Raw genomic sequence first — 24,459 nt, 5'->3', positions numbered from 1 at the left:
GAAATGAAATCCAAAAACCCGCCGCGCACAGTACACATTGGTTATCCGGCCAAACTGATAGTAAAAAAGCAAGTAGTGTGTGACGAATTTCCTGACTGGAGGCAAGTGTTGGAAAAATCCAGGCATGGAAAGCCCCAAAATACTACGAACTCACAAAAAAGGAGCAACACGACGGTAGGGTCCGAGATTCAAACTCATAACCGGTTCGAAACCTTGATGGAAACTGGGGACTCTTCTAGTAGTGATTCAGAGTCTCATTCGTCTGACGACCAGTCTGAAGAACAAATCGATCAATACAGCCAAACAATGAGTGAATATGAAAATAGGAGAGACACTCACTTCGTTTCCTCAATTAGAGTCACACCTGTGATACCAAGTGATAAATCACCGGATGTAAGTGTTACCTAGGATGTAGGGGGAGATGTCCCGAACATTTGTAATAAGTATAACGCTAGTAAAAAAACTCTTAAGTTAGGTTCGCTAAATGTATGTGGCCTTAAAAGGCGCTCAAACTTTCCTGAATTTATAACTCTTGTAAATGACTACGACATATTTTTTGTATCGGAATCTAAGCTTGACACAAATGACATTATCTCTATTGATGGTCTATTTCAATAACTTAGTACTTCTGCCACAATTTACTTGTCCAGTTAAAATTTGATAGGGAAAATTAATAAGGTCAACATTAGTGAATTAAGTCAGTTATAAATCGTCCCGGGTTAAAGTATAATAACGAAGGTAAATATGTTATCTGGGCATTCACCCCCCCCCCCCTTCCCCCTCCCCCCTCCCCACCATGCGCACCTCCTGCCCCACTATCTATTGAAGTACGATCATCAAATCTTCTCTCTAGTCACTGTTTATAATGTTATAATGAAATAGAAATAATGTTAGCATACTTACTTTTATAGAAACACCATGTCATATGAAAATTTGTAATAATTTACTTTTGTCTGTATACTCACATGTTGCATATGTAACTTGAGTTAATAAAGTCATGTTCTGTTCTGTTCTGTTCTGTTCTGTTCTATTTCTGAGCTTTTTTTTTCCAGCATTTTTTTTTCTTCAAAACTTAGTAAAACTTGATAATTAGTGTCAGGATATTACACTCCTTCAGGGATTAGGGGTATCCTCCAGGCACATGTCATAACATATTTGATTAATCTCTGGATATCTAGTTAATTGTACTTAACTGCAATGACATTAGATCAAGTACTTCCATTAAATTCCTGGTTTCTTTAGCCATGACTTTCCATACTAATACTTCTGAAGAGGCTAGGTTAAATTACATCAACAAATGATGGAATAGTTAAAACCTCACAATGTTGTAACGGACTGACGCACACCTTCCACTTTTTAATTTCCCTCCGTTTTTCATTTTTAAGGCGGAGGTAAAGGTTCTCCTTTCTTTTTGTTAATTCCTGAGCGTCATTCCAATGTTACTACATTATTTTCAAACAACGTACGACAATGATATCCAGCAAGAAATCAATACGGCGTCTTTCATCTGGTGTTTCAAGAACCTCGAATGCATCGGTCCATGGATTATCGTACAATTCGGAAAACTGCTCGGCGAGTTTAGTAGCTCGGTTTGGATCACTAAGGTCTGCAATATTCGGATTGTTGTCAGTTAGGTTGGCTCCAGCTACCTTTGATAATCTGATAAATAGAATGTATTTTAAAGTGCCAACATATTATAATTTTAACAACTAGTGAGTTTTATGATGCTATTTTTGTGACTGTTTCAAGGTTAAAAATGCAAATATTAACGTAACTAAATAAACTTAAGTTTAGCCAACAGAAATCGAAATTGCAAAGTGGATATACATGTATGTAAATATTAATAACATGTAGACAGTAACAATGGTAAAACTATAAAAACAAGAGGGTCATGATGACCCTGGATCGCTCACCTGAGTAATATGAGCTACATGTTTCAAATGTCAAACTGATGAATTTTAGAAATTTTTTGGAAGATTTTCCGATGTACAATCAAGTAACCCCTGGGGCGGGGCCAATTTTACCCCGGGGGTCATGATTTGAACAAAGTTTGTAGAAGTCTACTAGGCAATGTAACATATCAAATATCTAAGATCTAGGCCTTCTGGTTTATTTTTAGCAAATTTATGAAGATTTCCCTATGTATAATCAAGTAACCCCTAGGTCTGGGTCAATTTGACACTGGGGGGGGGTCAAGATTTGAACAAACATTGTAGAGGTCCACTAGGCAATGCTACTTGTCAAATATCTAAGCTCTAGGCCTTCTGGTTTATTTTTAGAAAATTTTGAAGATTTTTCTATGTACAATCAAGTAACCCTATGGGGCGGGGTCAATTTGACCCGGGGGGGGGTCATGATTTGAACAAATTTTGTAGAAGTCTACTAGGCAATGCTACATGTCAAATATCTAAGATCTAGGCCTTCTGGTTTATTTTAAGAAAATTTTTGAAGAATTTCCTATGTAAAATCAAGTGACCCCTGGGGCGGGGTCAATTTTGACCCCGGGGGTCATGATTTGAACAAATTTTGTAGAGGTCTACTAGGCAAAGCTACACGTCAAATATCTAAGCTCTAGGCCTTCTGATTTATTTTCAGAATTTTTTTGAAGATTTTCCTATGTAAAATCAAGTGACCCCTGGGGCGGGGTCAATTTTGACCCCGAGGTCATGATTTGAACAAATTTTGTAGAGGTCTACTAGGCAATGCTACATATGAAATATCTCAGCTCTAGGCCTTCTGGTTTATTTTTAGAAATTTTTTGAAAATTTTCCTATGTAGAATCAAGTGACCCCTGGGGCGGGGCCAATTTTAACCCGGGGATCATGATTTGAACAAAATTTGTAGAAGTCTACTAGGCAATGTTACATATCAAATATCTAAGAGCTAGATCTTCTGGTTTATTTTTAGCAAATTTATGAAGATTTCCCTATGTGCAATCAAGTAACCCCTAGCCCTGGGTCAATTTGACACTGGGGGGGTCAAGATTTGAACAAACTTTGTAGAGGTCCACTAGGCAATGCTACATGTCAAATATCTAAGCTCTAGGCCTTCTGGTTTATTTTTAGAAAATTTTGAAGATTTTTCTAATTAAATAAATTTTGTAGAAGTCTACTAGGCAATGCTACATTCAAATATCTAAGTTCTAGCCCTCTGGTTTATTTTAGAATTTGAGATTTCCTATGTAATCAAGTGACCCGGGCGGGTATTGCCGGGGCAATTGAACAATTTGAGGTCTCTAGGATGCTAATGTAATATTAAGCTCTAGACTTGTTTTGAATTTGAAGTTTCTTTAATCAAGTAACCCATGGGGGTCAATTTGTCCGGGGGCATGTTTGAACATTTTGTAGAGGCCACTAGGCAATGCACTTCAAATATCTAGCTCTGGCCTTCAGTTTATTTTTAGAAAATTTGAGTTTTCCTAGTAAAATCAGTGCCCATGGCGGGTCAATTTGACCGGATCACGATTTAATAATTTAGAGCTACAGGCAATGCACATGTCAAAATTAGATTAGCCTTCTGTTATTAAAATTTTGAGATTCTATGTAATCAGGACCCGGGCGATCAATTTTGACCCCGGTCATGATTGACATTGTAGAGGTCATAGCAAGCTACACGTCAATATTAAGTCTAGCTCGATTATTCGATTTTGAGATTTTCTATAATCAGTGACCGGCGGTCAATTTGACCCCGGGTCTGATTGACAAATTTGTAGAGTTATAGCAATGTAATGCATACTACTCTGACCTCTTTTATTTTAAATTGAAGTTTTTTTATGTATAGTAACCCAGGGCGGGTCAGTGTCCCCGGTCATGATTTAACAAATTGTGAGATCTCTAGAATGCTAATGTCAAAATCTCAGTCTAGGCCTGTTTTTAATTTGAATTTCTTAATAGTGACCTGGCGGGGCATTACCGGGACTGATTGAACAATTTGTAGAAGTTATAGCATTACATACAAATATCAGTAGGTTTCTGGTTATTTTGCAATAGAATTTCCTAGTAATCAGTATCTGGGGGTCAATGACCTGGGGGTCAAGTTGAATTTTGTAGAGGTCCCTAGCAATGCCATGTCAATATCTAAGCCTAGGCCTTCTGGTTATTTTAGAAAATTTTGAAGATTTTTCTAATTATAATTTGTAGAAGTCTACTAGGCAATGCTACATGTCAAATATCTAAGTTCTAGGCCCTCTGGTTTATTTTTAGAAATTTTTTGAAGATTTTCCTATGTAAAATCAAGTGACCCCTGGGGCGGGGTCAATTTTGACCCCGGGGGTTCATAATTTGAACAAATTTTGTAGAGGTCTACTAGGCAATGCTACATGTCAAATATCTAAGCTCTAGACCTTCTGGTTTATTTTTAGAAAATTTTGAAGATTTTTCTATGTACAATCAAGTAACCCCATGGGGCGGGGTCAATTTGTCCCCGGGGGTCATGATTTGAACAAATTTTGTAGAGGTCCACTAGGCAATGCTACATGTCAAATATCTAAGCTCTAGGCCTTCAGATTTATTTTTAGAAAAAAAATTGAAGATTTTCCTATGTAAAATCAAGTGACCCCTGGGGCGGGGTCAATTTTGACCCCGGGGGTCATGATTTGGATAAATTTTGTAGAGGTCCACTAGGCAATGCTACATGTCAAAAATCTAAGCTCTAGGCCTTCTGGTTTATTTTTTTTTTAAATTGAAGATTTTCCTATAGAAATCTATGTAAAATCAAGTGACCCCTGGGGCGGGGTCAATTTTGACCCCGGGGTCATGATTTGAACAACTTTAGTAGAGGTCCACAAGGCAATGCTACATGTCAAATATCTAAGCTCTAGGGCTTCTGGTTTTTGAGAAGAAGATTTTTAAGATTTTCCTATGTAAAATTAAGTGATCCCTGGGGCGGGGTCAATTCTGATCCCGGGGTCATGATTTGAACAAATTTGGTAGAGGTCCACTAGGCAATGCTTCACACCAAATATCTAAGCTCTAGGACCTCTGGTTTTTGAGAAGAAGATTTTTAAAGTTTTTCCTTTCGGTTGCCATGGCAACCAGAGTTCTGCATGGAATTCAATTATTTTAATAATTTTTATAGAGCTTCACCCAAGGAACATTCCTGTGAAGTTTGGATGAAATTGGCCTAGCGATTTATGAGGAGATGTCGTTTAAAATAAAAGTTTACGGACAACGGACGACGGACGACGACTGATCAGAATAGCTCACTCTGAGCCTTTGGCTCTGGTGAGCTAAAAAAGTAAAAAGTCAGTTACTTTAGATCCACGTAAAATATGTCAAATATCTTAAACAGACACAAACTACCTATTTAAAAGTACGTCCTTCTCTTTCTTCAAATCCTTTATTTCGCAAAGCAAACTCATTTCATTTTCTTTTAATTCAGCGTACGCTTTCGTCCTTACAAACTTCTGCTGGAAGCTGAATAAGATTGAACAAATAAAAACTTCATTTTTTGCGCTGGTTCAATAAAACACTATAAATGTCTAAATACTGTACATTCTTAATAAATTACAAATATTCATTTCATCTAAAATTAATCAAATCTATAAAGTTGTTTGATTTCAAAAACAAGATCAGTATCTATCTTTTTCTGTACATTATCATATGGACTTTGGTGGCATATTATATACTTTTATAAAAGATTATATTTTAGGTACGAAGACGTAACGACCCTGTTCATGTACTTTCAGACTGAACATACGCATATAACAATCGACAAAACAAGATTCAAATGCATACAAAATGCATACAGTGTTTCTTTTCCAAACAGCTAACAAGTAGCAAAGTCAGTCGTGTAAACTGTGTTCCGTATTAAATGTAGGTATAGAAAGAGGACAGGAGTAGGAAGATATGATTAACATGAATAATTAAAAGGTCCTGTAGCATACAAATTATGTTTTGTAATGTAAATTTGTTTAATTATTTTGTGATTATTAGTACAAGATTCAAATTTTAATACTGATTTTCATTTATGTACAAAACATTTGGTTTAATTTAGAGTGAACTTATGTTGAGGTGAGAGCCAAATAGCACATCCTACAAATTAAATACATATATTTGTGTTAAATGCATATACCTTTGGTACTTAAGAAATGTTTGATGTTAGACAATTTAAAATTCAAAACGAAATATGTTTCAGTATCTACCTCTAGGTAACAAGAATCGCACAAACTAGATTCTATCATTTTGCATGTATGTTAAATGATTTAGAGCCAAAATACTGAACTAAAAGTACAAATAATTTAGAGTTTAGAAAGCTGGAGAAAGTTATACAATTTTTCAACAAAGAGAAATGATAGTACAACATGTTTGATCGAGTAACCCGTAACGAAATTTGCAACACCCCTTACGCCTCCGGCTTAGTCAGAAGTCTATTATACAGATTTGTTTGTTTGTTTGTTTGTTTTGGGTTTATCGCCGTTTTTCAACTTCCCGAAATGAATTATCAGAGGCGAAGGACGAATGATTTCATCAAATCGTCAAGGAGAACATATGCCCCGCCCGGGGATCGAACTCGCGACCCCGCGATCTGTAGACCAATGCTCTCCCTACTGAGCTAAGCGGGCGGGCTCTATTATACAGAAGCTATAAATGAACTCTATGATCCCAAAAGACCGCAACGACTTCTATTTCTTTATCGTGTTAAATGTTCGCTGTTTAACTATTACTTGGTCACTTTTTTGTCGTACCAATTGATAAAATCAAATTCAGGTATGAATTGTCAAACCTTTATATACATTTGCATGATAAACATTATCAAAATACCACATCGGTATTGGTGATCAGTATTCAAAACGACAATCGACAATTACTGTAAAGGAAGCTAAGAAAAAATAAAAGTAGCAAGCCTGCTTACCAATTAGTGATAATCTTCAAATTACTAAAGCATTGTAATTATAAGAATCTTTTGCAAGAACTATAAACGCAGCAACACTTAAAAACTAGTGGAGCTGTCCAAACCTGCATTTTCGGAAACCGATTTACGCCAACAAGTAGTTGAATGCACTAAAGGCATTTCAAAAACGATCTCTTTTCGGGCTATTATCATGATATATGAGCTAATACGTATATCATCACAAATGGCAAGTGATCTGACTTGCATATTATTAACTATATCCATTGCGACAGTAAATGATTTCAATTCAAACACGTATTAAGTATTTATTATTTATTTATTCATAATTTAATCAGGAGCGCTAGTAGCTTGCCTGTTCGTGAATGGATAATAACTGGCAATCAATTAAATGATAATCCTTCACATTAATTTTCCTTTCTTAAGAATGTTTACTGTGAACAAAACAATTTAATTATTTTTTTGGAGGAAAAGCATCCGAGCAATGTAAAAGTCTCTCAAAGACTTATAAACCTTTTACAGTTCTCCTTCAAGCATTGGTTGATCCAGCTAATGTCTGTCACAACAGGATGTAGAACTGGAGAGATTCCCTTTACAACTTTATCAGAGTCAAAATGTTTTGGGACAGAGAAATTAAAAGGTTCATTCGTCATCAGTCTCGATATTTCTTGTAGTACAGGCCCAGTCACACTGATAACTTGTATTCTGTCTGTCTTCCATCTAGATAAATGTTAGAATTAGATTAATACATGTCATTTCCTCCGTAGTATTCATAAATATGTAGTTTTTACTAAGTAATGACATTTTTACTTAAATCAAGCCACAAAATAAAGGTACCTTTCCTCAGACAAATGCAGTTGAAATTTGGTATCTTGAACTCACCTATCATGAAGGTCCGGTAACCTAAAGTTCCTTCAAATTTATTTCTTAATTTCTTTTTGCGCGTGTTATGGCATATCTTATATTATACTGCGATTTCGGCTGACATCAATATCTGTGTTTATGTCTTGACGAGTCGAAGATAAAAACGTGCCGACTACAAAAAGACGTCAACATGCGTTGCAAATACAAACGAAATAAAGGTATGAAAAAATGCATCTCAAAATGCTTAGTACTCTCCGATGTATATTGTATGTTTACATGTACATGTATATAAACCTACGCCTGCACTACGTTTTACCTTTAAGTTTAGTTCCGGTTATCTCGAAGTAAAATGCCACTGATCCGAGGGCACTGAACGTATGTGTCTTAAGCATCGAAAAACAGTAAACAGTCATTGTGATCATGAATGATTATGTCTTTATATGCGTTTCATAAACTCTTCCTATCTTCATATATGTCAAGTGTTTCGTAAATGTCACTAAGAATAAAACTAGGCAGAATAATAAAAAGATACTTCCAGTTATGAATTTTCAAACCAACACATCAGTCATTTGAACCATGCACATGTCTAATGTATTTTTAAATATGTACGTGAATCTAATTAAGAAATTATAGTTGTCTCTTGCAATGTAGAGCCTCTGTACAAAGGAAAACTATTCAAATGACGCTAACAGTATTCAAAATCAGTCAGGGCGCAAAATGGAATTAGTAGAAAGGAGATTGATGTAGATAATTTGATGCATTTTCTCTTTGAACATATTTCTGACATCATTTGAGTAACAAAGATATAGGACAAGATTTTCCGATCAAATTCTGTCATTAATTAAAATCAAATTATCATATGAGTCAGCGTTATGTGTATCATGAATAGTATATGAAACTTTGTATCGGTGTAACTTTACGGATATTTCTTAACCTTACATACGTAGCACAATTTGTATCACAGTAACTGTTTGTAAATGTGCAAATACCATGTTAGTCAAACAATAACAGAAATGCTTTGGACTGCGTTCTTTGAATGTGTTTTTCGTCTTTTTTTTATTAAAGTATATAATTATAACAAATATATACTTTTCAAGTAAAACATGTCAAGCAGGGCCTCTAAATTATACAATTGTTTAGAATACAACCCGCCCGCTTAGCTCGATAGGGAAAACGCAGATCTACAGATCGCGGGGTCGTGAGTTCGATCCCAGGGCTGGCTGTATGTTGTCTTTGCCGATTTGATAAAAGACAGTGTGTCTGAAATTATTCGTTCTCCACCTCTGATTCATGTGGGGAAGTTGGCAGTTACTTGCGGAGAACAGGTTTGTACCGGTACAGAATCCAAAAACACTGGTTAGGTTAAATGCCCGCTGTTACATAAATGAAATACTGTTGAAAAACAGCGTTAGACCCAAAACAAACAACTGTATGGATAGCAGCAAATCTAAAAGAACATATCAAAGCACTGTTTTGAAAACCAAAAAAAAAACTTTACTGTTGAATCAGTCCAGAGTTTTCCTGGTAATTAACATTGTTGTATATTGTAATGTAAATTCCTTAATAACGAAAGTAAACTGAATGCCTATCTACCTTTCTGAGAAATCATGTTTTTGACGATCAAGTTTCGAACGAATTTGGCGTATCTCTTTCTGTATTTCATCATCAATGGCCTCTTCCGATTCCACGTGTCTTTTCTTTGTTAAATCGTCAATATCTTTCGTCAATTCTTTAAGTTCATTGGAAATACGGCCTCGTTCTTTTTCATACCTTAAAGCACGGTTACAAACGCATGATTATGGCGAAATCCTCGATGTTTTATCAATAACAAAAATGGTGTTATAATATAATCATAATTTAACGATTTCACTCTATTACTGAGAAAGATTAAAAGGAAATCATGATCTCAAAGGACTAGAGAATATAACATAACTTATTAAATTAAAATTTGGTGTTTTATTCATATAAAAATTACAGGCAAAAGTCCCCATCAATTTTGACTATTGTTTTTATAGGTCTAAAAGTTGGCTGTTATTTTTAGGAGCCCTGGCATGACATGTCATCTTATTATAGAACAAACATTTATGCCAAATGATTTTTAAAATCCCTTCATTGATGGAAGAGTTCTGGACCAGACAAGAAACAGATCATGTTAACCTTTGACTTCTAGCTGTGACCTTGTCATTAGAGCTAGGGGTCTAGGTCTTGTGCATGATGCATTATGGGGAACATTTATGCCAAGTTATTTCAAAATCCCTTGATAAATGGCAGAGGTTTGGACCAGATAAAAAACAGACCATTTTAACGTTTAACCTCTAAGTGTGACCTTGACTTTAGAGCTAGGGTCTGGTATTGCATATGACATGTCGTCTCGTTATGGTAAACATTTATGCCAAATTATTTTAAAATCCCTTTGTGGATGGCAGAAGTACAGCCCGGAGGAGAATTTACACGGACAGTGCGAATTTAATATGCCCACCTTCGAGGGCATAATAAAAATAAATTTCATTTATCATTAAGATACTTTTCAAAAGGTTAATAATTTTTACCGATTATTTTGCTGTTTGAGGTTGAAAAAGGATGATTCAATACTATCAAGCATCTCCACTTGCTCAAAGTGGCTTTGTTGTTTTGAATCATGTCCTGTCATACTTTCATTAGTAATGCTTTTCCACATCTTCGTTATTCTGGTTTTGATTAAGCTAACTTCGTCTTCAATTTCTTTATTCGCATTCACTCTCCTAAAATTATTGAATCAGTATAATTATTTTGGAATTTTACCAATATAGGTGATTTACCTAAATGAATCGAATGGCCAAGAAAGATTTTTGAAGATATAAATTATCAAACTTTGCATAAAAAGTATATACGGTTAAAGAGTACCTAAATTTGACGCACACAAATGCATCAAGTTCACTAATCGCATTTAATCAACAACTTAACATTAGAATATAACATTTTTTTTCATCAATCTTAAAAATCAAAAACAGATAATTTACATTTTAGAAATCGAAGTCTTTAGTTCCTTCTTATGTGAATCAAGCTTTACACGAAGTAAATGGATTCTTTTCTGCAAACCCGAACTGATGTTATTTTGCAAGCTAACGTTGAATGTCTCTGTGAAGTCATCCATTTCTTTTTCACATTGCTCAAGTTCATGAATGATATCAATTTGGTCTTGCTCATTCCTATATAACATAATGTTACGTTGTAATATAAAATTGTGCAATATACGTTTTAAAGACATATATCATTAAATCATCCCAAAAGTAAAAAGAGCTCCGCCAAGCGGGGCAATATACGCCCGAAGGGTTATATCAGAGGATGGGAGTAAAATTTAAAGAACTTGACTGTAATGAAGCCTTAAGGACTGGAACAACAAAGGGAAGAAATTCCAAAAAAAAATCTGTCCACAAAAAAATCCTTACTAGATACAGATATGTCAGAATACACCTAACAATTGGAAGTACCATCCATGTTGTACCACAGAAAAGTGGTTTCTGTTTTTCCCTACGGCCAATAATAAAAAAGTTACAAAATAAGCTATTTACAGTAACATAAAAGGGAAGTAAAAAAATATTGTAAGTGAACAAAAAAGGGATCTGCCAAATAAAAACAAGAACATCGCAATGCAGAGCAATATACACACGAAACAAAGTCATATGACCTTTGACCCCTAAGAGTGACCCTGACCTTGATGCAAGCCATCCGTAACATGCGCTCTGCACGTCGTCTCAATGTGGTGTACATTTGTGCCAAGTTTCTTTGAAATCCTTCAAGCATCTAAAGAGTTACAGAGTGGACACGAATCAAACTCATATGACCTTTGATCCCCAAGTGTGACCTTGACCTTGAAGCAAGCCATCTAAAACATGCGCTCTGCACGTCGTCTCGATGTGGGGAACGTTTGTGTCAAGTTTCTTAGAAATCCTTTAAGGGGTTCAAGAGTTACAGAGCGGACACGAAATTTCTAACGGACGGACGAACAGACAGACGGACGGACACCGGGGGTAAAATATAATACGTCCCTTCGCGCATATAAAATATATATAATCACCCCCTCCCCGCAAAAATGGGGGGTGGGGTTGATGGGGAGGGCATTCAAATTTACTTTTGGTCGTCAGACCATCCGTCCGTCTGAATTTGTGTCGTGCTTATTTCAAAATGTATTTGACCTGCAGTAATCACACTTTACATGATTGTTATTCAGCATCCCTGTGAAGTTGTTAACTGTGGGTTTTGTTTGAGGTACCACAATTATTACCCTTAGAAGTCAAAAATATGCATAAAGCGCCGAAACGTTTGTGATGCATGTATTTCAAGAAGTATTTGACATGACATAAAGAAGGTAAGGGTAGATTTCCCGGAAGCACAGAGCAGCTCAAACACAGTCAGTGAGTCATGCATCGCAAAGTAGACCCGCGACAAAAAAAAACTGTAGCGGTTAAATATAGCAGACGGGTTACTTGAAACATTAACAAGTTATTTCAATTATATGCAAAATACAACAATTGGTAAGGGGTAGGAAAAAGGGCGAGGTGTTGAGGGAAATGGAAAAAAAAACAAGAATGAATTTTCGACAGGGAAATAAAAGCCACGCTTTCTCCAACGCAAACCACATAAACGCAAGCACACACGTACACAGGACACACGCACGCTCGCACGCACGCACACTAGTACACCAGCACACACATACACAGACAGCAAACAAACAGACAAGCAGGAAAAAGCAACACAGTGGGGCACTGCCCAGTGGCAAAAAAATCTGGTTGGCACCTACCCTTACTCATTGTTTAATAATAGGGGGCGTAAATGCAGGGGACGATGAGGGTGGTGGGGGTGGGGGAAGAAACACCAATAACAAAATCAAATCAAATATAGTCAAGAAACAATACAGAATTAGCATATGAAGTTGTGCACCTGAGGTGTTTTGAGATTTCACTCTGTAAGACCAGAGTTATGTCCCTTTAACCAAAATATGCATAAAGGGACTTAAAGTTTGTGTCGCAAATAGTTCTAAAATTGTTTGACATTGAGTCATCAGACCATACGGGCATGTAATTCAGCATGTGCATAAATGGTTTGGATTGGATATTACTTAGTCGGACCAGAGTTATGGTCCTTGCTTTTGACCTTAAAGTGTATTTCAAAATTGTTTGACCTTGCGTCATGAAACCATCACGTGAAGTTGTGCATCTCTGTTTTTGTTTCGGTTTCATTCCTCTAGAGCAGAGTTATGGTCCTCGACTTTGTCGAATATTGTTCAGCACGGGAAGTTTTATACGTAACTCAACCCCCAACCTAAAGTAATACATGTATGAATATATACATAGGCTTTATTGTTTACAAGTAACATATAACCAAATTTTGAGCCACTTTCAGGCACTATAGAGAAACGAGCATCGGAAAACATGCAATCAGCAGTTTAATTAAAGCTGATGTATTAAGATAAAGATCCAATATGTTGATATGTAAAAAAAGTGTGATAACTTTTAAATATTTACATCTTAGCTTTGGTATGTAGCTGTTGAATGATATCTTGCAGTTGTTGAGACAGCTTCCTCTTTTCATCTTTCTCTTCTTCTTTCCTTTTTGTATCGTTTTTTCTTTCATATTTTCTTTCATTTGGTGCGTTTAATATGATATTACTTGCATTTTCCAACTTTTCTGCCTTTTCCATCAGGATTTGTTTTCTGGAAACATAATAAAAATTGATATATAGAAAAGTTAAAAAATAGCTTTGTACAAATGACCATTTTCAGTTTTTTTGTTCAGCTACATTTATATATAACCTACTTACTGTCTTTTCATCTCATTCAGACATGAGGTGAGTTGCTCAAATTCTGTAGATATATCCCCAGGTTGTTCCTTCTCATCTTTGTTACACTTTTGTAAAGGATTCCATGCCTCGTCAGCCTCCGTTTTCACTTCGTTTACAATATCTTTTACAACGCGCTGAAGCTGTTCCTTCTTCCTGTTTTAACGAAGAAGATATAGATAATCATTATCTTGCTGAAAAGTAGATAATTTGAATGAACTTTCTTTGCAATGATCACAAAAACAAGCTTGCTTTGTTTTTGTTTTTTTTTTTTGTTTAACGCCGTTTTTCAACAGTATTTCAGTCATGTACCGGCGGGCAGTTAACCTAAAAATAAGCCCCGATCTCACTGTCACGGTTAGGTCTCCCGGTTTATCCCGGTTCAGTGATCCGGGATAAACCGTATTCAACCTTGTTGAACCTGCGTACAACCTTGACGATTCCGTGAACGTCCGGAAAGATCCTTGATGAAACTTGTCAAACCGGCAAACGGCCCCGGTTGCTTTAAAATATTTAATACAACCGGGAATCACCGGGAACGACGGCTAAAACCGGCATATTCCGTGCAATATCGGCACAATGCCGGCAATTTCCGGGGTAACACCGGATATCCACCGTTTGTCTACCGTGATATTCCGTAGTAATCCGGGGTCACTGGCAATCACTTTATACACGGTAGAGCTTCGGCGAACTACGGTCCTGGGACGGCATAGCGCAGGCGAAGCACGGTATGGCTCCGTCTTGTACCGGTGGGGTTAGGGAAAGTTACGGTAAGCCTAGGTTTATTCACCGATTAACTCCCGGTTATATCCGGAAAATGCCGGCAAACCTCCGGTTAAGTCCGGTAGAACCCTGTTTCACAACGGACTGTCCGGGTTTAACCAGGTGTGTGCCGGGTGATTCCGGTCACACCACGATGGCAGAAGGTGAGGTCACAGATCTACGACGGTAACAGACAATGAAGCTGCGGTGACATGAAGTAATAATTATGGTGATATAGTATATAAAAACATAAACAATCCTAGTTTGAATCAGTGTAGTTAGAATGTTTGTTAAGAGCACACGAAAATGAATTACTATAGTATATCAATAACTAGAACAGATAAAGGCTCAATCGGATGTATTATCAGTTACATCTTGTTCATCTGTAAGACGTAAGGGTGCTGTTCTTGGCTTCTTTTTCTTTTGATTTTGCCGCGGAGATTGTGGGGAGTGATTCAAAGGCGATTTACCATGAACTTGATTTGGGGAGGGAGGTTTTTGCCTTCCAGCAGAGTCTTCGTCCGTTTGGCTCTATGTTTGCCTCTCAGTAGAGTTGTCTTCAAATTGGCTTCCCCCTGGTGGCAATTTTCTGGCAGGTTTCTTGGTCTTCGGCATGATGTTCCGCTTCTAGTGACTACAAGATAACTGATTGGGATCCGACGTGCGTCCTGTTTTATATGCTACCGAGTAAGTACCGGTAGGCGCCGGTGTGTCACCGGATCACAGCCGGACTGTGACGGGATGCTCCCGGCGGTCATCGGGGCACTACCGGCTACGACCCGGGTCACTCGGGGTTACACCGGGATCAATCGGGTTCACGCCGGACAATCACCGTGGATATCAGGTGTCAGACCGGGACTTAACCGGGGTCAAAGTGTAGATTCTGCTTCATTATCGGGGGTTTACCGGGACACCGTCGGGAATATGAGAGCCAACTTACATTTTTGCAAAAAAAATGTCACGGTTCATCCAGGTATACCGGCTAATGTCTACCGAGAGGAACCGGGGCCGTCACCGGGAATGTGAGATCGGGGCTTTACCAGTGTTCCTAGATTCAGTACCAGTACAAACCTGTTCTCCGCAAGTAACTGCCAACTTTCCCACATGAATTATCAGAGGTGGAGGACGAATGATTTCAGACACAATGTCTTTTATCAAATAATCACGGAGAACATACGCCCCGCCCAGGGATCGAACGCACGACCCCGCGATCCGTATACCAACGCTCTCTCTACTGAGCTAAGCTGGCGGGCTTATTGTAACAAACATACAGTACGAAAACATTTTCAACATCACACAGCTGCACTAAATTATTATACTACTGTAATATTTCAAAATAAGTTGCACAATACAGCAGCTATTTTCTAGGACTGATAACTTCACAAGAAGAATGATTTAATGTCACAATACATATTTACGTTTTAAACTTGATTCTCAGTCAGTACACAAAGTTTTAAAAAAATCTGTCCGTAGGAAAATTTTTGCATTTATACATAGAGGAAACTGTCAGATATGTCAGAAAAGCAGATTCAGCTCAACTTCGTAAATCGTAAAACTTTAATAACATATTAGTTATACATTACCACTTTCTCTGCAAATGACCTATCAACCTGCAATATAAGAATAAAACCAAAACGGATAATTTAGTAATGCTCTGCCGCTGTATGATCCACCAAGCAGTCATTCAAATATATCTCTATTTTAGCTCAAGTGGCTCTTAAAGGGCAAAAGTGTCCCCAGTTGAAGAAATTTAACGGAAGATTTTATATGAATGATACAGAGAGAAGAATTCATGAGAAGAAGTCGTTTAAATGTATTTCTAGTTTAGCTCTAGCGGCCTTTAAAAGGGTAAGTACCCCGATTTGCAATAATTTGGATAATGACCTTATAATGACGATACAGACCAAGTTTGGTGAAGATCCTTAAGCGGTTTATGAGAAGAAGTGGTTTAAAAGTATTAAATGTTTAGCTCAAGCAGCCCCTAAAAAGGGCCAAGTGCACCAAATCGAACAGCAGTTCATGAGAAGTCCTGCTCTTATTGGTCCCTAAAAGGAAAACCCAAACCATCTGAACAATCAAGATATAGGTTCATGCCAGGTTACTACTGACAAAGTTTGGTGTAATTCTGTCTAGTAGTTTCAGAGGAGATGTTTATGTAAACTTACTGACGAAGGACGATGGCCGATGAAAGACGGACGCTGGATCATCCACATATAGTAACATGTTGCCCTAAACCAAGTTCAGGTGAGCTTTTTTTTTCTTGCATTGTTCCGGTCTCTTAATACCATTCAGTTAACATTTAAAACGTGACACACAAGCTTAACACCAACAGTAAATATTTAATAATATATAGAAAAGTAATGTATAAACTAAGTTACTATTTGTAGATAAAACTTAAGATTACGATGTAAAACTATTTCATCTTACATACTTGTTGGCGTAGAACTTGATCTCTCCCACTAATACTATTCGTTTTGGCTTATAATCATTTTCTGCTATGTGGCCTACATACTGTTCGTATGCTGTTTTCATAGCGTCTCTTATTTCAGAGAGTTCCTCCTGCTGGAGTTGTGCTCTACTTTGTTCATCCATTTTTACTGCAGATCCCTGTCTACTTTCAAATAAAAAGACAAATCATATGTAAGTTATTTATATATTTTCGTCATTATCATTAAATTGATACTGTTTATTATAGATTGTTAGGGATTCTATTGCTTCCCTTTTTCATGTCTTTCCTTGTCTGAGACGAGAACTTTTAAGGCTAGACATACAAGTTCACTCATTTTTTGCATATTGAAATGTGATCATAAACTATCTGCGATAAGAAACATATAGAAAATGTGGCTGCTGCACGAGGGAAGATAAATTATCAATTGTACATTATGCATAGTACCCAGTTAGCGAACTGTCCTTTCTAGATAAGAAATAAGTTAGTATATCCTCTACCTACGGAAAAGCATTAGTGCCAGGTACGGTTTTTTTATTAACTCGAAATTTCGACTGGACTACCTGCCCTTTTATCCGCAAAATTTGAACGTTGTCCGTCTATCAAAGGCCAAAAATGTAATGGACGACTTTTGACTCTTCGAAGTCTACACATCCATATATTGTACCCAACATGTAGGGACTTGAACACATACTACCATACATTAATGTACGACCTACCATAGCCCCTCCAGATTTGAGCTGTATCCAGGATATATACCTTCATTTACATTCAGGTGGTAGGGGCTCGAACTTGGTCGAAAACCTTCCAGATATGGTCAAAAAAGTCAAATATTTTAAGTTTGAATACTTCCCGGTCACCTTTTGTGACCTCTCCTCAAAATCTAGATCCGTCCAAGTATCTGATCTTGTTCTTCCGAACCTATCCCTTTATTGATATTCAGTTCATTTGTGACGCATTTAAGTAGAGTTATATATAGATTATGTTATCGTTAAAGAAACTCGTATACAAAGGTTTCAGTATATAATAATTTCATAATGCACATTCGCAATATAAAACTATTTATAATACTCCCCTGGTCTAACGTTTTAACGAAAGCAAAACTAGAACTGTTACTTAAAAATATAACAGCTCGAAAGTGTAGTGTAAAAGATAAGTCTAACAACGTAAATGATCAATAATATCTGCGAGTAGTTTCCCTTTATATACAAACGTATATAAGAAAAATGATTAAGACAAATAGATTTTTCTGAAATTCCAAAGTCATAATGGTACTTCAAGATATGCTATTTTGTTTAAAAATATTATTGTATTAAGATGATTCGAATCTTTATATTTCATTTCGTCCACGATAGGGAGTGGATTATCCTTGAGCCATATGTTCTACATGTATTATGTTTAACTGATACTGAAAAAAAATCTGACACAAAGCCATTTTTTAAAAATAGAAACCATTAAGTGACTGAGTAACATTTGAACCCAACCTCTAAACTTGGGTCCGATGACAAAGGTCGATCCAATACCATTCACATCTATCAAATTCTTTAACTTGATCCCCCAAGTTGGTTTTCAATATTTGCGCAATTAATTAAATCTTTTAAAAAGCTGTTTGCCTCGTTTATGTTTATTCCTTCTACATGCCCTTTTTTATCGGAATGAAATGGGTTTTAGGCGAGTAGACAAACATTTTGCCCAATTCGCCCACATTTATACACCAGAGTAAATGACTCCCATATAATTTCACTTTTGTGGAACTAGAGAAAGCTATTTTTGAACATATGAAGTCGAAGTCATCGGTAGAATTTTGCATTTGATTAAAACAATTTTAAACACCTTGTGGGCGAAATTTTCGAAGAAAATTGATTAAGTCATTCACTCAATAAAGTATAATAACGGTGAGCGTGAAAGACCGAAAAACTAGCGACTGATTACCTCGCTAAATATACATTATGAAAGAAGAGTATTAACTGAGATTAAAACTATTTGTTCCGATCCGAAAAATGTTTTATAGAACTTATCCCGCGGATATTATCTTTAAAAAACGTACGCCGACGATTTCTCCTCTTCGTCAGTTAATTTGCCTCGTGATCAAATTAAAGCCGCGTTAGTTCACTTTTCATAGAATTGCCTTGTTTCGAATTTGAGATTTTCATTTTCGTTTTTATCGGTGCGCGGTACTTTTAACAATGTTTGCAGTTTTTTTTTAATATGTTATTTTTCTACTAGTTAAACATAGTTTTTATCAACGAAGATACTCACATTTAACTTCTATATACCCGGGTCTCTTTCTATCACCTCTGTATTAAGTCTTAAAGATACAAGATCATGATCAGAATATAAAAATAGATTGAATTCTGTATTTTTTGTATCCTTTCTCTCGATATGGACTGATTTTGGTATTAGAAAAACATATTCCCGATTTGCTAAAAATAAAGACAATGGCATCTGAGTGTCGTCTGTACCAGATGCCTTTAATATCCTTTAATATCGCCAGCTGACGTGATCCGTCATCGCACTGTTTTGACGGTGACTCTAATCTCATAAAATGCACCAATAATATTGACCAGACGACATTGTATTTATACTATAAAGAGACCGGGAGATGAGTTCGGGCAAAAGGATTAGAGCGAACGAAACTATATTGTGATGTTACATTGATATTACACAATTTTGATACAAAGAAAATCATTCTTGAACACAGCTATAATACCGCAACATCCACAAACATAAATTACTTTATACAGTCTAAGATACATGATATATAAAGAATACCGTTTAGGTGCTTCGTCTTGTGCCGCTGGAGAGCCGAACTTTCCTCCTACTTGGGGAAATTCATTTCGCCTGAAAGATAAAACAGCGTATTTTATTCCCCCTCTCTCCTTCTTTCACAATTATTTTTTTTTTCGAATAAACTTTGTCTTTTACAGTAATTTCTTTTTATAACGGATTTTGATAAGTAAATATTCGTGTTTTATTCGAGCTATGTGTACTGTTGTTGATAGGTTCAGCAGTCAATTAACCGAAAACGTTGTCCGCAAGCAACATCAAATTCTCAACATGAATTATGGAAGAGAGATGATTTTTGATGAATTATCTTCAGTCAACCATCCAGAAAACATACGCATCGCCCAGGATACAAACTGATGACCTCTTGGTTGATTACCCTCTCTATTTTGAGCTGACACATTTATTCCCAATCAATATAAAATGGTTCACCAAATGTAATTACATATGTTATATATGACTGGGATTTATATGAGGTAATCTTTTTTTGATGAAATGATAATGGCATTTTTTATTATTTTAGGGGTTTGATGCTAAAAGCATTGGCTCAATTGCTTACATTACTTTAAAAGACTAATTTTGAGTTAAACAAGAAGACAGAAAATATATGATTAAATACAAATGTTAAGTTTTGAAAAATATAATGTTTGCATCTAATTTGCCACAAATGATAGTTATCTCGACATTCTCTCAACAAAAATGGCCAACATATTTTACCAAAGCACATCATGACGTCAATACAAAGTGAAAACTAGCTCCGGCTATCCTACGTACACATTTTTTACAAACATACTCAAAATGATACATCTTATCCAGCATAAGTGCCAAATTTCCCTGCTAATGAGTCCCATAAACGTGACGACAGCTGGTAAAAAAAAAAAAAATTCAAAGAAAATATACGCGCAAACTACTAATATCAAATCTGAGGCGTATCTCAAGTAGCCAATACATTTGAGTTTTCTTAGTCCTCTTTTGAAAACTGTTCAAAGTATAGGGTTATATTATTTTAGACCCAAACAGAATTGAATTACTCACTGCATGCTTCTGGGCGGTTTCAAAGCCTGAAAAAATAAGTATTATGATTCATGGCGAAAACTCAAAACATCTTGTTATATTATTTATAAATTTAAATATAAATATATATTAAATATTCAAATAGCACCAGATAATATGTCAGTGTGACGTTAATACTGCCAGGTTTAATGAAAATAGACATGACTTTTCAAATTAGAATATGCTTACTATAATAGGCTTGAAATTCAATCACTGCAGTTTAAACAAAAACCTTACTTCGTTTTTTAATTCGCAACATGCTACAATGTCACATAAATGTCATATAAATGTATAGAGTCCGCCCGCTTAGCTCAGTAGGTAGGGCGTTGGTCAACGGATCGCGGTGTCGTGGGTTCGATACTCGGGCGGGGCGTATGTTCTCCGTGACTATTTGATAAACGACATTGTGTCTGAAATCATTAGTCCTCCACCTCTGATTCATGTGGGGAAGTTGGCAGTTACTTGCGGAGAACAGGTTTGTACTGGTACAGAATCCAGGAACACTGGTTAGGTTAACTGTCCGCCGTTACATGACTGAAATACTGTTGAAAAACGGCATTAAACCCAAAACAAACAAACAAACATAAATGTATAGAATACCAATAAACATTACCGTATCATCTCCTCCTCCTCCTGCTTTTGTTGTTAATCTTTTTGTATTATCTGAAAATAAATACCGGAACTAGCGTAAATAAAAGTATTGCGGTATTCTTATATATAGAATATCTGTTTTATGTATGTCTTTGTATCTGTCCGTCTGTATGACTTTCGAACCTCCTCCCAAAAATCTGTCTCTCCGAAATCATTGCTTTAGAGAATCGTGGCTCCGACCGGTCATTTCGGCGGTTACGTTTGCCACCTGTAATTAGTGCCTGGGAAGTCGAACAGTGCTTTAGTCCATGATATCTGAGCCTTCTGTGCACAATCTGGGCAAGGATAGGATTTAACGATTTATATTTTTATTGCTGTAGGAGATGTCACTTAAGGAGCGGATAGTGTGAACGGACGTCACAAGAGAAAAATTTCAGCAGAAAGTTATCGGTGACGAAAGTCGTCCTCGCTGCTGCTCGAGGCCCCCGCTGTCAATAAAACACACATGACCCTGCGACTACTGGGCATGTACAGGACAATTATCGATTATTTAACACATCTCTCCGTAAGAGTAACGAGCAAGTACCGGGTACGACGGAAGTGAAACGCATGTTAAACTTACGTTACACTCTTCGAACAATTGAAGGACGTTATTGTACCAGTCACTCTACTGAAAAAATGGGTATATTGCCACTGCCTCTCAGGGCTAAGTCAAGTCACAATCATCTCCGCTGTCCCCATCTTCAAGTGTGTCACATGCAAAGATGTGCAGCTGGTCAGTCTGTGCCTGGATCAGGGCCGATTGATACCACAGACGGACTCTCCGCGATATGTTGATGAAGGTCTTCAAAATCTCCTCACCCATGACATGCAAAAGTGTCTAGTTGTACGGTAATCGGACGCTTAGTCTGCGTTCTAGCCGTCCACTGACCGGACGCCTAGCATATCCTTTACGATTAGGATTTTTCAAGGTATCTGGTTATCATGAAACTTGTTGATGCATAGTGTAATAAATCAAAATAAATTATAATACGAGGTGCGGTCGGAAAATATCCTCACTTTTTATACTACTGTCTTTCCACGTGCAGTACATACACATATTATACATTAGCGAAAAGTACATTTTATCGCCTATAAATTAGTCAGATTATTTTTAATGAGAAGTGTGTATACACGAAGTTTCGAGCGTTTAAACAAGGAAGATGTTAGAGCTACCATGGACTCTAAACTGTAGGAACATAGATCTGTAATACAATTCCTGCTTTTAGAGGATGAAAAGCCCTGCCACATTTTTCAAAGGTCGCAAAAAAGGTTTCTAAAGCCTACATGTTCCGTTCAACCTTTTATAGAAGAATTTCACTGTTTATGGAGGAGGGAGGGCAGGACAAGCGTGAGGGACAAGCCTAGGCCAGGGAGACCCGCTGAGGCAGTGACCCCTACAGTAGTGGAAAATGCCGAGGGATTTTTTGTTTCAACAAAGAGCGCAGAATGACATTGCAGGAAGTATCTAGTCAGTTTAGGATTTCCCCATCTTCCAAGATGTTTAAGCTATCACCCTCTTCTGGCAAGGTTATGCTGGTTGCTTTTTGAGATTCACGTGAAATATTACTGGCTCATATCATGCAAAAAGATCAAAATGTGACTACTAGATACTATTCAGGAGTAAGTTTAAAAAAAATTCAAAGATTAACTGAAAAGTTGTGTCCCAGACTAGCCCAGTATAACATAATGATCTGATATCTAAACAATATTGTATTATATATACAATATGATATAACACAATGTTTGGATTAAGATTTGCATATATAGAAAACTGCAGATATTAACATTATAAATTTAAAATGTATTCAATTTCAATTTTGATAACAATTCATGTTGAAATTGTTGGAAAATATGACAAAAAAAATGTAAGACATCATCATATTAAATGGAAGTAATTCTGAAGAAAATACACGAACATTTTTAACTGGGTCCATATGACACATGACCTCATATCAAAATATTTACAGACAGCACAGGAAAAGATCACTGTTGACTTTTGACCTTAAAGTGTGACCTTGACCTTTTAGCTAGGGGTCTCGGTATTGCGCATAACACATTGTCTCATTATGGGAAATATTTGTGACAAGTAATATTTAAATCTCTTAATGGATAAGAAAGTAACAGCCTTTTTACCTTTGACCGTCTGTGACATTGACCTTTACGTTGGGGATATGGGTTTGCGCAAGACACGTTGTGTCATTATGAGAAACATTTGTGCCAAGCAATATTAAAATCCTTAAATGGATGTAAGAGTTATGGACCAGACAGGACAAAAATTTCTACCGACCTTTGACCTCTAAATGTGACCCTGACCTTTGATATTTAAATATATTCATAGCCGCCACCGACAAGCCATTGGCGACTCCTCCAGAAGAAATAAACTCAGTTATTCGGTCAAAAAATGAACTGCCTTGGTGTATCGAAAGAAGTCCATAGTAAAAAGATGATCCTAATTTGTTTTGTGCATTTTCGTGTAGAATATATACTAAATCACACATTTTACATATAAGAATATATACTAAATCACACCTTTTACTGCATGCTGCATGAAATGTGACAACTCCAACACTAGCAAGTTTCTCAGATCGAAACCGAAAGTAGGGAACTCTTATCCCATGTTCGTTACTTAACTGGAGGAGCCGGGGCTCGAACTTACGACCCCTGTTTCGTAGTCAGGCTTTGTTACCACTGGACTAATACCCAATATCGTATGCGACGTCGAAATGCTGCACAACATTTTTCACGTATGAAGTATAGAAATAAATAAAAAGGATATTGTTATCAAGCAGCTTACTTCAATCACTTTGCAGAACCTAATGTTCGTTTTTAAAACATTTCCGTGTACATGACCCTGTATATCTATTCGTAAGAACAGATAAAATTTAATACAAAAAAAATGTGTACAGACCTAATATTTCGGTATTGCGTTTTCTTGCCAAATGTACTGCCGCCCTCCCTGACTCCATTGCCATCATTCCACTTATACGTACATGTATACACGAAAGTAGATCTCTATAACATGAATATTCCTTTAAATCAGATCTCGATTCATTAAACATTTATATGAAAGTATAGTTTTAGCAAATTGTAAACCGTTTGTTTTCAGTGAAATAAACATTATTTCTTTGTAACAAACCGGGAAGTTAATTACCTGTAAGTGTGATCAATATATTTAAGTTAGTGCAGTATATGGAAGAGAGTTAACATGTGACCCTGAAATAAATGAGAAATTAAAGTGTATAAACGTCTT

The 24,459-nt window shown here is 36.6% G+C and overlaps 1 protein-coding gene across 6 annotated transcripts; it reads right to left on the bottom strand.

The window, feature by feature from the left end:
* Positions 1–1,268: 1,268 nt before the first annotated feature.
* Positions 1,269–24,385, bottom strand: LOC123556459 (reticulocyte-binding protein homolog 2a-like). Of its 6 annotated transcripts, none has more exons than XM_053542676.1 (14): positions 24,118–24,385; positions 21,190–21,239; positions 20,559–20,584; positions 19,512–19,580; positions 16,725–16,907; positions 15,877–15,903; positions 13,514–13,687; positions 13,218–13,406; positions 10,713–10,901; positions 10,263–10,454; positions 9,307–9,483; positions 7,363–7,569; positions 5,301–5,414; positions 1,270–1,659 (listed from the first exon to the last, which is right to left on the bottom strand). In XM_053542676.1, the coding sequence occupies exons 1-14, from the start codon at positions 24,266–24,268 to the stop codon at positions 1,443–1,445; spliced, it is 1,965 nt and encodes a 654-aa protein (XP_053398651.1). In that variant the 5' UTR covers positions 24,269–24,385; the 3' UTR covers positions 1,270–1,442. The 6 variants fall into 6 exon arrangements, with proteins under 6 accessions (XP_053398653.1, XP_053398651.1, XP_053398655.1 ...); XM_053542677.1 differs by having other exon boundaries at positions 1,271–1,659; positions 16,725–16,904; positions 24,118–24,384; XM_053542678.1 differs by lacking the exon at positions 10,713–10,901 and having other exon boundaries at positions 1,269–1,659.
* Between the last annotated feature and the right edge of the window lie 74 nt (positions 24,386–24,459).

The sequence above is a fragment of the Mercenaria mercenaria genome, chromosome 5 (genome assembly GCF_021730395.1).
Source record: "Mercenaria mercenaria strain notata chromosome 5, MADL_Memer_1, whole genome shotgun sequence".
NCBI classification, from domain to species: Eukaryota; Metazoa; Mollusca; class Bivalvia; order Venerida; family Veneridae; genus Mercenaria; species Mercenaria mercenaria.
This window is presented reverse-complemented; position numbering and strand designations above follow the sequence as displayed.